General features: G+C 42.8%; 2 protein-coding genes across 5 annotated transcripts in view; one reads left to right on the top strand and one right to left on the bottom strand.

Moving 5' to 3' along the window:
• CROT (carnitine O-octanoyltransferase) overlaps positions 1-1156 on the top strand; it is a 94817-nt gene extending 93661 nt beyond the window's left edge. The window contains exon 18 of the mRNA XM_033440222.2: positions 808-1156. Within this exon, the coding sequence (XP_033296113.1) occupies positions 808-847 (40 nt within the window). The 3' untranslated portion in view covers positions 848-1156. The remainder of the gene's footprint in view (positions 1-807) is intronic.
• ABCB4 (ATP binding cassette subfamily B member 4) overlaps positions 1-13560 on the bottom strand; it is a 75574-nt gene that overhangs the window by 27346 nt on the left and 34668 nt on the right. For all 4 annotated transcript variants that reach the window (XM_033440162.2, XM_049714885.1, XM_049714886.1 and 1 more), the window contains 4 exons: positions 10038-10199; positions 7111-7272; positions 4492-4638; positions 1617-1721 (listed from right to left, as the gene is read on the bottom strand). In XM_033440162.2, coding sequence (XP_033296053.1) covers positions 1617-1721; positions 4492-4638; positions 7111-7272; positions 10038-10199 — 576 coding nt within the window. The remainder of the gene's footprint in view (positions 1-1616; positions 1722-4491; positions 4639-7110; positions 7273-10037; positions 10200-13560) is intronic.

Genomic DNA, 13560 nt, shown 5'->3' with positions numbered 1-13560 from the left:
GTTTTGGCTCCTGTAGTGTAGAGGGAGGGAGGATGTCTGGAGTATCAAGCTCCAGATGAGTTTGCTGCTTCCCCGTCACATCTCCACCTGCTCTCAGATTAGCGAACACTTAGGCTACTCCTCCCCCAGCATCCTTGCCAGACACTTTCCCTCTTTCTAATTATATCCTGTTCAAACTGGAGACCAGACCAGATGTCCAGGGCTGGGTTTGCTTCCCAGGCACTGGCATGGGTGTGAGCCTCCAGCCACGCTGAGCGTTGGGGTGGGCACGTGGGGTGCTCTCTGGGGAGGATGCATCCAAGGTCTTCACTAAACCAAGAGGATCGGTGGTCAGTGCTCAGGGTGAGTCCGCCCCAGGGCTCCAGGCCTAGACTGCCCTGGTCTCCTCCCGCCTTTGCTGGCAGATCGCTCAAGGCCCGTGAGGGCTCCATAGTTCCGTCCATCAGCCCACTGTTGGTGCGGCATATGTACGCTCTACTCCCTAACACACCAGGGCTTGCGGCTGCATTGGACATGGAGTTGCTACGAGCAAGGCTCTGATTTCTAAATAAAAAGCTAGGCTTCCTTTTACCACTGGCTCAACAATAATCAAAGAGAAGCACACTGGGCATGACTAGGAAATATTCTGTGGCCTTAATGGATTGTACTAGAAAGGCCTGTGTGTACTGGAAAGGCACTGAGTTAAAGAGACAAAAGAAATTTGGTAAAAGTCTAGGTAGACAAGTACAACCAGAGGGAAGTATACTAGTTCATTTTGTCAGGGTCTACAATATCTAAATGCAATATAATGTGCATTCTTTCAAACAGTTCATCAAGTAAGGAAGAAAATATCAGAGAAGTTACTTGATATTATATGAAGAGTAACAAAAAGAGAATACGGCTTCCCTGGTGGCGCGGTGGTTAAGAAGCCGCCTGCCAATGTAGGGGACACGGGTTTGATCCCTGGTCTGGGAAGATCTCACATGCCGCAGAACAGCTAAGCCCATGTGCCACAACTACTGAAGCCCACGAGCCACAACTACTGAAGCCTGCGTGCCTAGATCCCGTGCTCCACAACAAGAGAAGCCACTGCAATGAGAAGCCCGTGCACCACACGAAGAGTAGCCCCTGCTCGCCGCAACTAGAGAAAGCCCGTGTACAGCAACGGAGACCCAACGCAGCCAAAAATTAAATAAATAAATTTATAAAGGAAAAAAAAGAGAGAGAGAGAATGCTATTGTACTGATTTTTTTCCAGTTTATGACTAGTTGAGTTTAACTGGGACTTATGTTGTCCTGTGAATTCAAGTCTCTTTTTTCTTTGGTAATGAATGTTTGCTGAGGGCCAACCCGTAACATGACGTAATTTAGCACACAGGGAAGTCACAATTCCCCCTGCTTAGGACACTGCCCTCTCAAAGAGCCTTGTGCCAACTGTGTCTGCAATTCATTTCAGTCTAAGATTTGGAAGTTCCAAATCAAAGCTAAGGTTCTGATCACCTGTTTCTTTTATTGGATTTTGATTAATCAATTATTTATATTAATAGATAATTAACAAAAATCTAATTAATAGGTAATTAATCTATATTTTCTAACTGAATATAGGCTCTATGAGAATATCAAATCATAGGTACCTACCTGAAGGAAGAAAGTAAAAAAAGAAATAATTCCCAGACCTAAAAAGAGCAATGAGAACATGTTGCATTTCTGCTGCTTCACTTCATCGTCCCCTGGTCCAAAAATCTACAAAAGAACATTTAAAACACCCACTTGGATTACATGATCTTTGTTTACTCCTCCCATAAACAATGGCTTGAGCATCACATTTTAAAAACTAGGTTTTGAATACGTGTTTTTTTTTAACTGCGGTAAAATATACGTAACATAAAAATGGCTGAATGGTAGATGTTAAGTATACTAGTCAGTGGCATTAAGTTGTACTGACAGTGTTGTGCCACCTTCACTGCCATCCACCTCCAGAATTCTTTCATCATCCACAACTGAAATTCTGTACTCATTAAACAGTAACTCCCATGACCCTGCCCCCAGCCATTTGGGAGCCACCATTCTACTTCCTGTCTCTATGAATCGGAGGAATACAATACGAGTTCCGTTCTGAGAGCGCGTTTGTAAGTCCAATTTGTTCGTAAGTCCAACAAAAGTTAGCCTAGGTACCCCACTAACACAATCGGGTATATATCAATAGTGCTGTACTGTATTAGGTTTATAATACTTTTCACACAAATAATACGTACATAAAAAACAAACACAAAAAATAAAGAAAACAGGTCTTCCCTGGTGGTGCAGTGGTTGAGAGTCCGCCTGCCGATGCAGGGGACACGGGTTCATGCCCCGGTCCGGGAAGATCCCACATGCTGTGGAGTGGCTGGGCCGGTGAGCCATGTCCGCTGAGCCTGCGCATCCAGAGCCTGTGCTCCGCAACGGGAGAGGCCACAACAGTGAGAGGCCCACGTACCGCAAAAAATAAAAAAGTAAAAAATAATAATAATTAAAAAAAGAAAATAATGTACCTTCAAAAATTTGCAATAACATTGGAAAGTACCTATGTTAATATGCAAAGACAAGGGCAGGGGAAATTGTGACAGCATGATATTAACTATGTAAGAAATTAATTGATGTAATATTAGAAAGAAAGGTGAACATCAAAAGGTGAAGAATGGGGCTTCCCTGGTGGCGCAGTGGTTGGGAGTCTGCCTGCCAATGCAGGGGACACAGGTTCGTGCCCCGGTCCGGGAAGATCCCACATGCCGCGGAGCTGCTAGGCCCGTGAGCTATGGCCGCTGAGCCTGCGCGTTCGGAGCCTGTGCTCCGCAACGGGAGAGGCCACAACAGTGAGAGGCCCGCGTAGCGCAAAAAAAAAAAAAAAAAAGAAAAGAAAAAGAAAACAGTCTCAATCTTACAGTACAGTACCTTGAAAAGTACAGTAGTACGGTACAACAGCTGGCATACAGGGGCTGGCACGCGCGTTCACAACTGGAAAGTTCGCATGTAGCGGACTTACTGTTTGCGGTTATTAACATGGGCTGAAACACTGCCTACGGACTGTGTGTGGCTGCACATTTTCGTGTTTGTGCCTCTTCCTCTGCATTTGCTGTTCCCTCTGCCTGAACTCCTCCCTGACCCCTACCTGCTCACCACCCTCCTCTCCACGGGGCCTCTGCCCCGACAGGCCTCTCCTGACTCGCCTGCATGAAACAGCACCTCCAGCTCCAGCCCCTGTACTGCCAGACCCTGCTTTTAAAATGCTTGCTATGCTGTGACACATTACATATTTGCTTTTTGGTTGTGTTCTGTGTCTGTCCCAATAGAAGGTAAGCTGTTTGAGGGCAGAACTTAGTTTATTTTGTTTCCTGCTTGATCTCCAAGACCAGCATTTGACACAAAGGAGATGCCCCCAAATATAAATACAATCCACACAGCTCTTGAATTGCAGGAGAGCCAGGGATTGCCTTATTTTGTAATGTAAGAACAGCTGGAGGGTTCTTCCTAAGTTATTTTTTAGCTTGTGGTCTTAAACCAACGTTCAAAGTCACAAGCATAATAAACTCTTAGCAACTATACTCCAATAAAAATTAATTAAGAAATAAAATAAAACTTTGAAGGATAATACATTATATGAAGCTCAAAAAATAAAGATAGAAAAAAAGCTGAAGAACAGCAGAATAAAGTCGTAATGTGATGGAGAATAATTCATCTTTAGCAAAAAAGTCTCTCCAGTAACATTAGAGACTGACTAAGGTTATAAAATATAAATGTTGGACTTTATGGAGCCTTAGATATTTCTGATCACTTCTGATAAATATCCCCCAATGAATTTAACAACTGGATAGTGTAGGTTTTCCTTCTTAGCCTCCCCAAGCCTTGTAAGGATTGCTAAACAATGATGTAGCCATTGCTACACAATGCTCAACATTGCTACAATTGCTAAACAGTGATGTAGCAACTTTTTGAATCCTTACTTCGAGGCAGACACTCTTAAATAGTTACCTAAATCATCTCTTAATCCTCAGCCATCCTAGGAGGTAGGTTTATTTTGCAGATGAAGAAACTGAGGTACAGCAAGGGAAAGCATTTGCCCAATTTGCACAGCGATTAAGTGGTGAGGCCAGTCTGTCCCCAGAGCCTAGCCTGTTGAACACTTGAGACTTGAACTCTTCCCCTGCCCCACCACCCAGCCATCCAGTGAGACATGCATCTCCTCTCCACAAACGGGATGGGGATCACTGCCTGACACCAGTTCATCCAAATGAAGAGAGTGAATCAGAATGCCTTCTTCAGGGAATTTACGGTTTCTAATTTCATTGATAGCATAACTTGCCTGTTTTTTCTTTTGCCTCACAGCTTTCCTCCAAAGGGAATTAAAACCTCGGGCTTAGTTTAATGTGAGGCTGCTTTATTGCAAAATGGACCAGGTTGGCATGAGAACTGATGTAACGGTGAAGTGATTTCATCACTTCATCCTCAAGCTGTCCCGTGGTGTTTTCAGCCTCACCTCTATAATCTCTGAGAAGATGACCGAGAAAGCCGGCTGAAGCGCCCCGTTGGCAACAGCACACAGAGTTCCCACCACAAAGTAGGGCCATTCTGTTTTATTCAGTTTCAGGATCTTCATAAAAGACACCGGCGGCACAGTTTCATCCTAGAACACATACATGTCAGGACAAAAAGGTGACAACACTACCGTCACTGGAGTTTATGGACATAGAGAAGGCCTGGCATCACCCTCCAGGAGCTTGCAAGCTAGGTGCAGAGAGTGACCAGGCTACAGCGAACTACTAGGGGGTTGGACAGGATGTTATCAAATGTTAACTCTGTCCATTAACTACACAGCGTAAGCTGAGTATGAGTCCTTCACCCAAGAAGCAGTCTTCATGGTGTGACCAGCCCATCTCTATTCCAGCCTCGGCAGAGTGGGCAGAAGCAGGATCTGGGCACAAAATGCCCTAGAATTCAAGTCCAGTTCAACTCTGGCATGATGTTGGGGTCACATGAGACAAGACCCATGAAGGGATGGGTAAGTGTCCTCACCAACACAAGGCGCCATGATTAACCTGAGGACGTGGGCCTGGTCTCCTCACCCCGGAACCCTGCCCAGCGATGCCTTTTCTGTGACGTGTTCCCAGCTCACAAAACTAAAGTAACTACTCCCCTTTTCTTTCACCACTGTTCCCTCTGCGGACTTCTTCTATTTCATAGCTTAGCTTGTTTTGTGATCCCCCCACCCTGTTTGTTTACATGACTCTGCTTCTTTGTTTGTTTTCCTTTGTTTACATGACTCTACTTGTTTGTTTGTTTGTTTTTAAGGTGAAGACTATGTCTTTATATCCCTAGAAATAGCCCAATGCCTGGCACACATCAGGTTCTTAGCAAATGCTCAACTCAGTGTCTGGTCAAGCATGAAGGATTTAGGTCACATAAAGGAGAGTATTCTGACTACAGAGGTGGTTTAACAGTAAACTAGATACAAAAGGTGCCTGTGGAATCCCATAGCCTTACAGTTGTTTAAATAGGTCATGTTTGTGTCTCTATGAAAAAGAGAACATGGGAGTAGTTTCTATTCAGCCCTCTTCTTTCAAGCCACCCATTTTCTCTGCGTTTTAGGGTGTTTTTTTCCTCCGTAGTTAACATCGTGTAGCCCTGGTCTCCAGCCTGTTAAACGAGCTGAGGCTGCTCTTCACACGCCAACAGGTCTTCCAGGCCCTTCTGATCAGACTTAATTTCCCCCGCTCCTTGGGCACACTGTTTATCCCTCTATGATAGCACTTAGGACAGTCTTGTTGGTGTGGCATTTTCTGACTCCCACTCTTCTCTGTGCATTTCTCCAAGAGAAGGGCTCCTCTAAAATACCAGACTCTCAAGATTTAGCAGCAAAACTGTCCAGATAAATGAGGAAATGAGAAGTAAATACTTCCACAGCCAAAAAGGGGGAAACTGTTTATCTTACGGGTGATAATCCAGCTCCACAATAATTCAATTGTTATTCTCTTTCCATAAATACACCAAGATTGAGACCTCTGAGAGAGCCCTCGTAATCGCTGCAGTCAATAACATTGTGGGCAGAGAAAAACATGCAGTGAATTCTTGGTAGGATTAGTGTCTTCAGGCCAACACAAAAGTAAAAATAAACTCAGCTTTTATCAATAAATAACATCAAAAGGTATTCTCAAACCATTTCTTAAAATCATAAAATATCTTTTCTTGGAATGGATTCCCTTTTTATCAATATTATAAAGGCTTCTGTTAACTTGAATTAATAACATCCCAAGTCTTCAGGTGAGAAACGTTAAAGAATGTACACTTTGGCTATTTCTGGTTATTCTCCTTTGTCTTAGTAAGAGAATTCCAATCTTATTCAGAGTAGCAATGCATATAGCAAAAAGAATCAGTTATCTACCCTTCCTTGTAGCTAAGAAGCGCCATGTGATTAAGTTATGGCCAGTGACATATAAATAAAAGTACTGTATCGGACTTATGGAAAATCTTTGCTTCTTCTTGCTCCTTGGAACACAGATGTGATGGCTGGAGCTTCAGGAGCCATTTTCGATCATTGAGAATGGAAGCTACATGCCAGGATAGTGAGGATAAATATGAAAGGAACCTGAATCCATGGTAACCATGGCAGAGTCACCATTCTAGCCCTGGGTTTCTCACCTTTAAGATTTTTTTATGTGAAAGAGAAATAAAACCTCTTATTTTTCTTAAACTGATATTAATCTGAGTTTCCTCAGTTTCCTCAGAATCTGAGTTTCCTCAGTTTCCTCAGCACAGAAATCAAAAGTAATCCTACCTACTACAGCATGCAAATATCAGGGCCTCTTACTTTAGACCAGCCTTATTTATCTCTGGACCTCAAAAATAAGTGGAATATCTAGTTTTAATTTTAAGCATCTAAGCACAAAGACTATGTTTTTGGATCTTTTTTCATTGGAAATCCAATTTTAATTGGAATTGATTTCAATTTTTGACAAATACATTTAAAATTTGATATTTCCCTTTTTTAAGAAGAGTATGGCTCATGGCAGGAATCCTCTGTGCCTGCAATATACTTGCAAGACTAAGAATTTCAACAGCAAAACTAAGCAACTAAAGATTTAAGTGAAAAACAACTCACAAGTTCAATGGTTTCCACATCAAAGGCATTCTGATACTTTCGCGAATTCCTCAGGCTTTTATGAAAAGAACTCCTGACTATGGGACGAGCCAAACCCATGGCAGGGTTTTCATCAGTTCGTGCAACTTTAAATTCTTCTGGCTGGATCTGGCTTCCTAATGTCTAAAAGAAGAACAAAACATTGAATTGTGTGTGTGCCTGTGTCCAGACGGATGTAAGTTTAGAACCAAGTTTAGAACCACACAGCCATTTGAATATCACGTATCAAGACTTTCAGATTCCGTCACAGCTTCTCAAAGTTAGCTGCAAAGTGTCAAGAAGTATATCAACACGTGGAAGTAAAAGAGGTTACAAAGGACAGAAAGGTTAAATTCAATGTGAAACCTGGAATATAAAAATATTCTCTAAAAATTAAAAGGCAAAGTTTTCATTATCCAGCAGGTAACTGGGAATTTCCTCAATACGCCAGGATCCAGAGAACAAGTTAGAGACCACCACAGGGCAGAAGAATAAACAGAAACATTACCCAGGGCTCCTTTTTTTTTTTTGCGGTACGCGGGCCTCTCACTGTTGTGGCCTCTCCCGTTATGGAGCACAGGCTCTGGACGCGCAGGCTCAGCGGCCGTGGCTCACGGGCCCAGCCGCTCCGCGGCATGTGGGATCTTCCCGGACCGGGGCACGAACCCGTGTCCCCTGAATCGGCAGGCGGACTCTCAACCACTGCGCCACCAGGGAAGCCCCCAGGGCTCATTTTTATAAACAAGGAAAAGCTGGTCACTGCCCGAGGGAGGCTGTTAATCTGGCTGAGTACCATCATGTTTCTTCCTCAGAGTCCTGCAGAGATGCATCCACACGTCACCCCAGGGGAACAGTCCTGCAGGTTCAGCCTCATTGCCCACTTTGGGATCAACTCTCTCCTTAAAGGGTCAGGGAGCGGGATAATTTAAGGACCTTTAGCTCAATGCTAGATGAGGAATATCAACCCAACCTTCCTGGAGTCTAACTTTGTTCTCTGTTTGCTTCCGCCATGTCTGAGTCCACATCTTAATGCTTTGTCCAGGACCTCAGCTCTTGTGCTATTGTCTTTTTCCCTTCAGGTCCTGTCCCCAAACCCAATTATCTGGCTAGTGCCTTACTGTACCCACAGAGGCTGTCTGTCTTGAGCTCTGGATCTAATCTGATCCTACTTTCCAGTTGTGCTTTCAGCACCTGACAGATTATTGCCCTTGTGCCTTGAACCCCACTGAAGGTACGCTCTGCTTGGTGGACTTCCTTGTTTCCCACTGGAACGGTTTCATACCATCTCCCAGCAAAAGCCAACCTAGTGGGACTTCCCTGGTGGCGCAGTGGTTAAGAATCCACCTGCCAATGCAGGGGACACGCGTTCGATCCCTGCTCCGGGAAGATCCCACATGCCGCGGAGTGGCTAAGCCTGTGCGCTACAACTACTGAGACTGCGCTCTAGAGCCTATGACCCACAACTACAGAAGCCCGCGTGCCTAGAGCTCACGCTCTGCAACAAGAGAAGCCACCGCAATGAGAAGCCCGCACACCGCAACAAAGACCCAACGTAGCCAAAAATAAATAAGTAGATAGATTTATTAAAAAACAAAAAAAAACAACCTAGCTTAGAGACTTAGTCTTGTAACTGGTCCCCACATCCTCACTTCCATCCACTACCACACTGCTATCAGAGTCACTTTCCTGAAGGGCAGTCCTGCTCAAATCACACCCCAGCTCAACAATCTTCCACGGTTCCCCACCACATGCTCGAGCCTGGCTCCCCCAAATTCTAGCACATGGCAAGTCAAACTGAACCACTTCTCATCAATCCTTTTCTTATCTTTTTCTCCTTTTGTCATCTTGTCCATGCTATCTCAACAGACAGTTCTTCCAATAAGCCCATTCTGATTTTAGACTTCTTCTATGACCAAATGCATAATCCCTCTCTCTATCTCATAATATACTTTTCTGTGCCTCACCTAAAGCCCTCATTTACTGGGAGGTGAGGTCATTGAGCTCCAAAGCCAAGATGGCCATTTTTCACCAGTTGATAAAAAGTATATATGAAACCAATAGCCCTTATTTCCTACACCTGGATATACTTCAGCTGCCTCAAATATTCAACCATAAAAAATAAAAAAATAAATGTTGAAAGGAAATATGGGTGAATATCCTAAGAACAACCCCAAATCCTGAAGACATGGAGAGGAAAAATGATAATCTAATCACATACAATTTTAAAGCTTTTTTTATGGCAGCCAACCAAACAACAAAGTGAAGTTGAGAGAACAAAGCAGGAAAAATACTTCCAATACACGCAAGAGAAATGTGTATTTCCTTTTTATGCAAGATGTTCTTATAAATGAATAAGAATATCATGAACAACTCAACAGGAAACAGCCTAATACAGGAACAGACGCTTTCACAGAGGAAAATAGACAAACAGCTAAGGAACATGTGAAAAGATGCTGAGGACCCATTAAAATGATAGGATCTGGGTGATGTGCATCTGAAATGTGAAGAAAAAGAACAAAATTATGTACATACTAGTTACAGTTATATCAAAGCAAACGTATATACTTTTACAAATACAAGAATCATGTTTACAGAATAACACATTTTTAGGTTATTTATTTTGCAAAGTTGCTCAAGAAGTTCATTCCCCAGGCGATTAAGAATCTCTGTCCTAAAGAGTAAGTTGAAAACATTTTGGGCATTTTCCTTTATTTTCCTCCCCCCTCACCTTTCTCTTTAGAGATTCTTTCAACGACTCTGAATTAAAGCCTCAGATGTATATTTTAGGCATCTTCCTGAAAACTTCTTATTTCCCAACATGGCATTAGCTACGTGATATTTTAATAAACAAAATAAAGAATACTATATTGAGGAGAAGACAGCAGAAAAACTTCCCAGGAAGCAGATACCTGCATGTTAACAAGCCTGAAGTACACCCCTTCCTTCTTCATTAGTTCTTTGTGGCTTCCTTGCTCCACAATGACTCCATCCTCAAACCCAGCAATGACATCTGCATTTCGGATTGTAGACAATCGGTGTGCTATCACTATGGTGGTCCGGCCTTCCCTGGCCTAAAGGGGAGAAGGACAAACATGTAAGGCAGGAGGGTTACGATTTCCCTCACTGTCAATTAACACACAATTAAGCACTTGGATGGAGGTGTTTGCGGATGATGCAAGAGCAGCTCACCATCCCCGGGTGATTAGGCCACAAAGGCATCACTCACCTGTGAATGGCTAAAAGGAGACTTAAGTTCTGGACCAGACAGGAGGCCAGTCCCTGCAGGATGAGGATGGATAACTCTGGAGGTCTACAGCCCTTCTCAAATGTTTTCATACCTGTGTGAGGAGCCCTCGTTCTGAGTTATAGGATAAGCGAGAGACTTTAGCAGAAGCATGTTCAGAAGCTGTTGCCACATACAGTCTTCTCCAGAGCACTTCTGTAGTGCCTGATTTTGACTGTAATTCTAATGGACCACATGCAGGCAGCTTAGGTGAAAACATACCCTGGGATATGGATGGTTCACATCATGGTTCAAAGACCATCTGAATTCCAAACTCTGGAGTGGGGCCATTAACTATGATTTTTAACAAGTGCTTCAGGTGATTTTTACGGATGCTGAAATCTACAAATCACCCCCCTAAGTAGCTCCCTGAACTCACATGTCATTGGCTTGGTGGGTGTATGAACAAAATGCCCATCAAACTCTTCATGTTATGTCATTAACAATGGCTATTGTTTTTTAATACTCATTAGCCCTATCAAGACTAACCACTTCTTAAGACCACTCCTACTCTGAGGCAATAAAGCCACATCCTTAGGATGGTTACTAGAGTACAGCCAAAGTCACCTAAGTAGTTAAAAAGATAGAAATGAGAGGCTAATCATCAAAAAATCTACAAACAGTAAATGCTGGAGAGGGTGTGGAGAAAAGGGAACCCTCTTGCACTGTTGGTGGAAATATAAATGGATACAGCCACTATGGAGAACAGTATGGAGGTTCCTTAAAAAACTAAAAATAGAGCCACCATAGGATCCAGCAATCCCAATACTGGGCATATACCCTGAGAAAACCATAATTCAAAAAGAGTCATGTACCACAATGTTCACTGCAGCTCTATTTACAATAGCCAGGACATGGAAGCAGCCTAAGTGCCCATTGACAGATGAATGGATAAAGAAGATGTGGCACATATATACAATGGAATATTACTCAGCCATAAAAGGAAACGAGATTGAGTTATCTGTAGTGAGGCGGATGGACCTAGAGCCTGTCATGCAGAGTGAAGTAAGTCAGAAAGAGAAAAACAAACACCATATGCTAACACATATATATGGAACCTAAAAAAAGAAAAAAAAGGTTCTGATGAACCTAGGGGCAGGACAGGAATAAAGACACAGACGTAGAGAATGGACTTGAGGCCACGGGGAGGGGGAAGGGTAAGCTGGGATGAAGTAAGAGAGTAGCATTGACATATATACACTGCCAGATGTAAAATAGATAGCTAGTGGGAAGCAGCTGCATGGCACAGGGAGATCAGCTCCGTGCTTTGCGACCACCTAGAGGGATGGGATAGGGAGGGTGGGAGGGAGACGCAAGAGGGAGGGGATATGGGGATATACGTGTGCATATAGCTGATTCACTTTGTCACACAGCAGAAACTAACACAACACTGTAAAGCAATTATACTCTAATAAAGATGTTTAAAAAAAAAGGCTAGATTTATAATAGCCAAAAAGTGAGAACAAATCCAAATGTTCATCAGTTGATCAAAAGCTAAATGCAAGGTGGTATATCCATACAATGGAATAATAATGGGCCAGAAAAAGGAGTGAGATTCTGATGCGTGTTTCAATATGGATGAACCTTGAAAACATTATGCTAAGTGAAAGAAGCCAGTCACAAGAGACCATGCCTCGTGTGATTCTATTTATATAAAATGTCCAGAATGGGCAAATCCACAGAGAGAGAAAGCCGATTATTGGTTGCCAAGAGCAAGGGTGAGGGTGGAATGGAGAGGGACTGCTAATCGGTACAAAGTTTCCTTTCAGGATGATGAAAATATTCTGCAGTGAGGCTGTGCTGATGGTTGCAAAATCTCGTGACTGTACTGAAAAAACCAATGAATTGTGCATTTTAAAAGGGTGAACTTTATGGTATCTGAATTATATCTCAACTTTTTTAAAAAGAGCATCCAAGAAAATTCTGAAAAAGTTAATGAGTATCTGGGTAATAGCTCCACCAGATACTAAAACATAAAAAGCTACAGCGATTAGGGCTTCCCTGGTGGCGCAGTGGTTAAGTATCCGCCTGCCAACGCAGGGCACACGGGTTCGAGCCCTGGTCCGGGAAGATCCCACATGCCGCGCAGCAACTAAGCCCGTGCACCACAACTACTGAGCCTGCGCTCTAGAGTCCATGAGCCACAACTACTCAGCCCGCGCGCCTAGAGCTCGTGCTCCACAACAAGAGAAGCCACCACAATGAGAAGCCCACGCACCGCAATGAAGAGTAGCCCCCCCGCTCACCACAACTGGAAAAAGCCCGCAGGCAGCAACAAAAACCCAATGCAACCAAAAGTAAATAAATTAAATAAATGAATTAAAACAAAAAAAAAGCTACAGCAATTAAAATAGTAAAGTCTGGGGGAAGCTATCACGTGAAAAGACAATTTGATCAACAGAACCATATAGACAGTCCAGAAATAGACATGAAACATTTAAGAATTAGTATGATAGTATGAATAAATATGCTTTGTCTCTCTGTCAACAGAAGGTGGACTATGGAGCCAATTTTGTAGCCACCTGGAAAAAAATAATGTGGTCTTTCTTCTTCACTCCTTACTCTAAAATAACCAGATGAATCAATTGTGTTTAAATAAATATAAAAGAGTTACATCATAAAGAGAGAGAGACTAGAGCATAACTACTGGACAACATTTAAGACTGTTCTTTGATTTTTAGCATATGGGCCCCAAAGAAACATTCATAAATATTTACTGATTTACTGATATGGAAGCTGCATGGCTTTGTCCGTGTATGATAAGGAAGAGAGGAAATACTTTGATCAACCTAATTATATTCATGATACTAACAGTGATGAGTAAACTGCTGACAGTGACTGGGTTATCATTATGATAATAATAGGTTGATGCTATATCAACTTAAAAAAAACAGAAGAATCGGAGTCAGACTTGTGAGTAAATGACTGGTGTGCAGGAGAAACAAAGTGTGCAAAGTTGCTAATTTCAAAATTAGCAACTGTCACCCTTGACCGAGATTCTTTGGCCAGAGTAGAGATCTGACACAAAGGGCTATTTTCAAACACCCCAGTGATGACAAAACATTGGCAAATAAATACCCTAGATTCAACGACACCAATTATTAAGAAATTTGGAACTTCTACTAATTTTGGGTGTGTAGGAATGAAAG

This window comes from Orcinus orca, chromosome 9, assembly GCF_937001465.1.
Source record: "Orcinus orca chromosome 9, mOrcOrc1.1, whole genome shotgun sequence".
NCBI classification, from domain to species: domain Eukaryota; kingdom Metazoa; phylum Chordata; class Mammalia; order Artiodactyla; family Delphinidae; genus Orcinus; species Orcinus orca.
The sequence above is the reverse complement of the archived record's forward strand: the minus strand, read 5'-3'. Positions and strand labels throughout refer to the sequence as shown.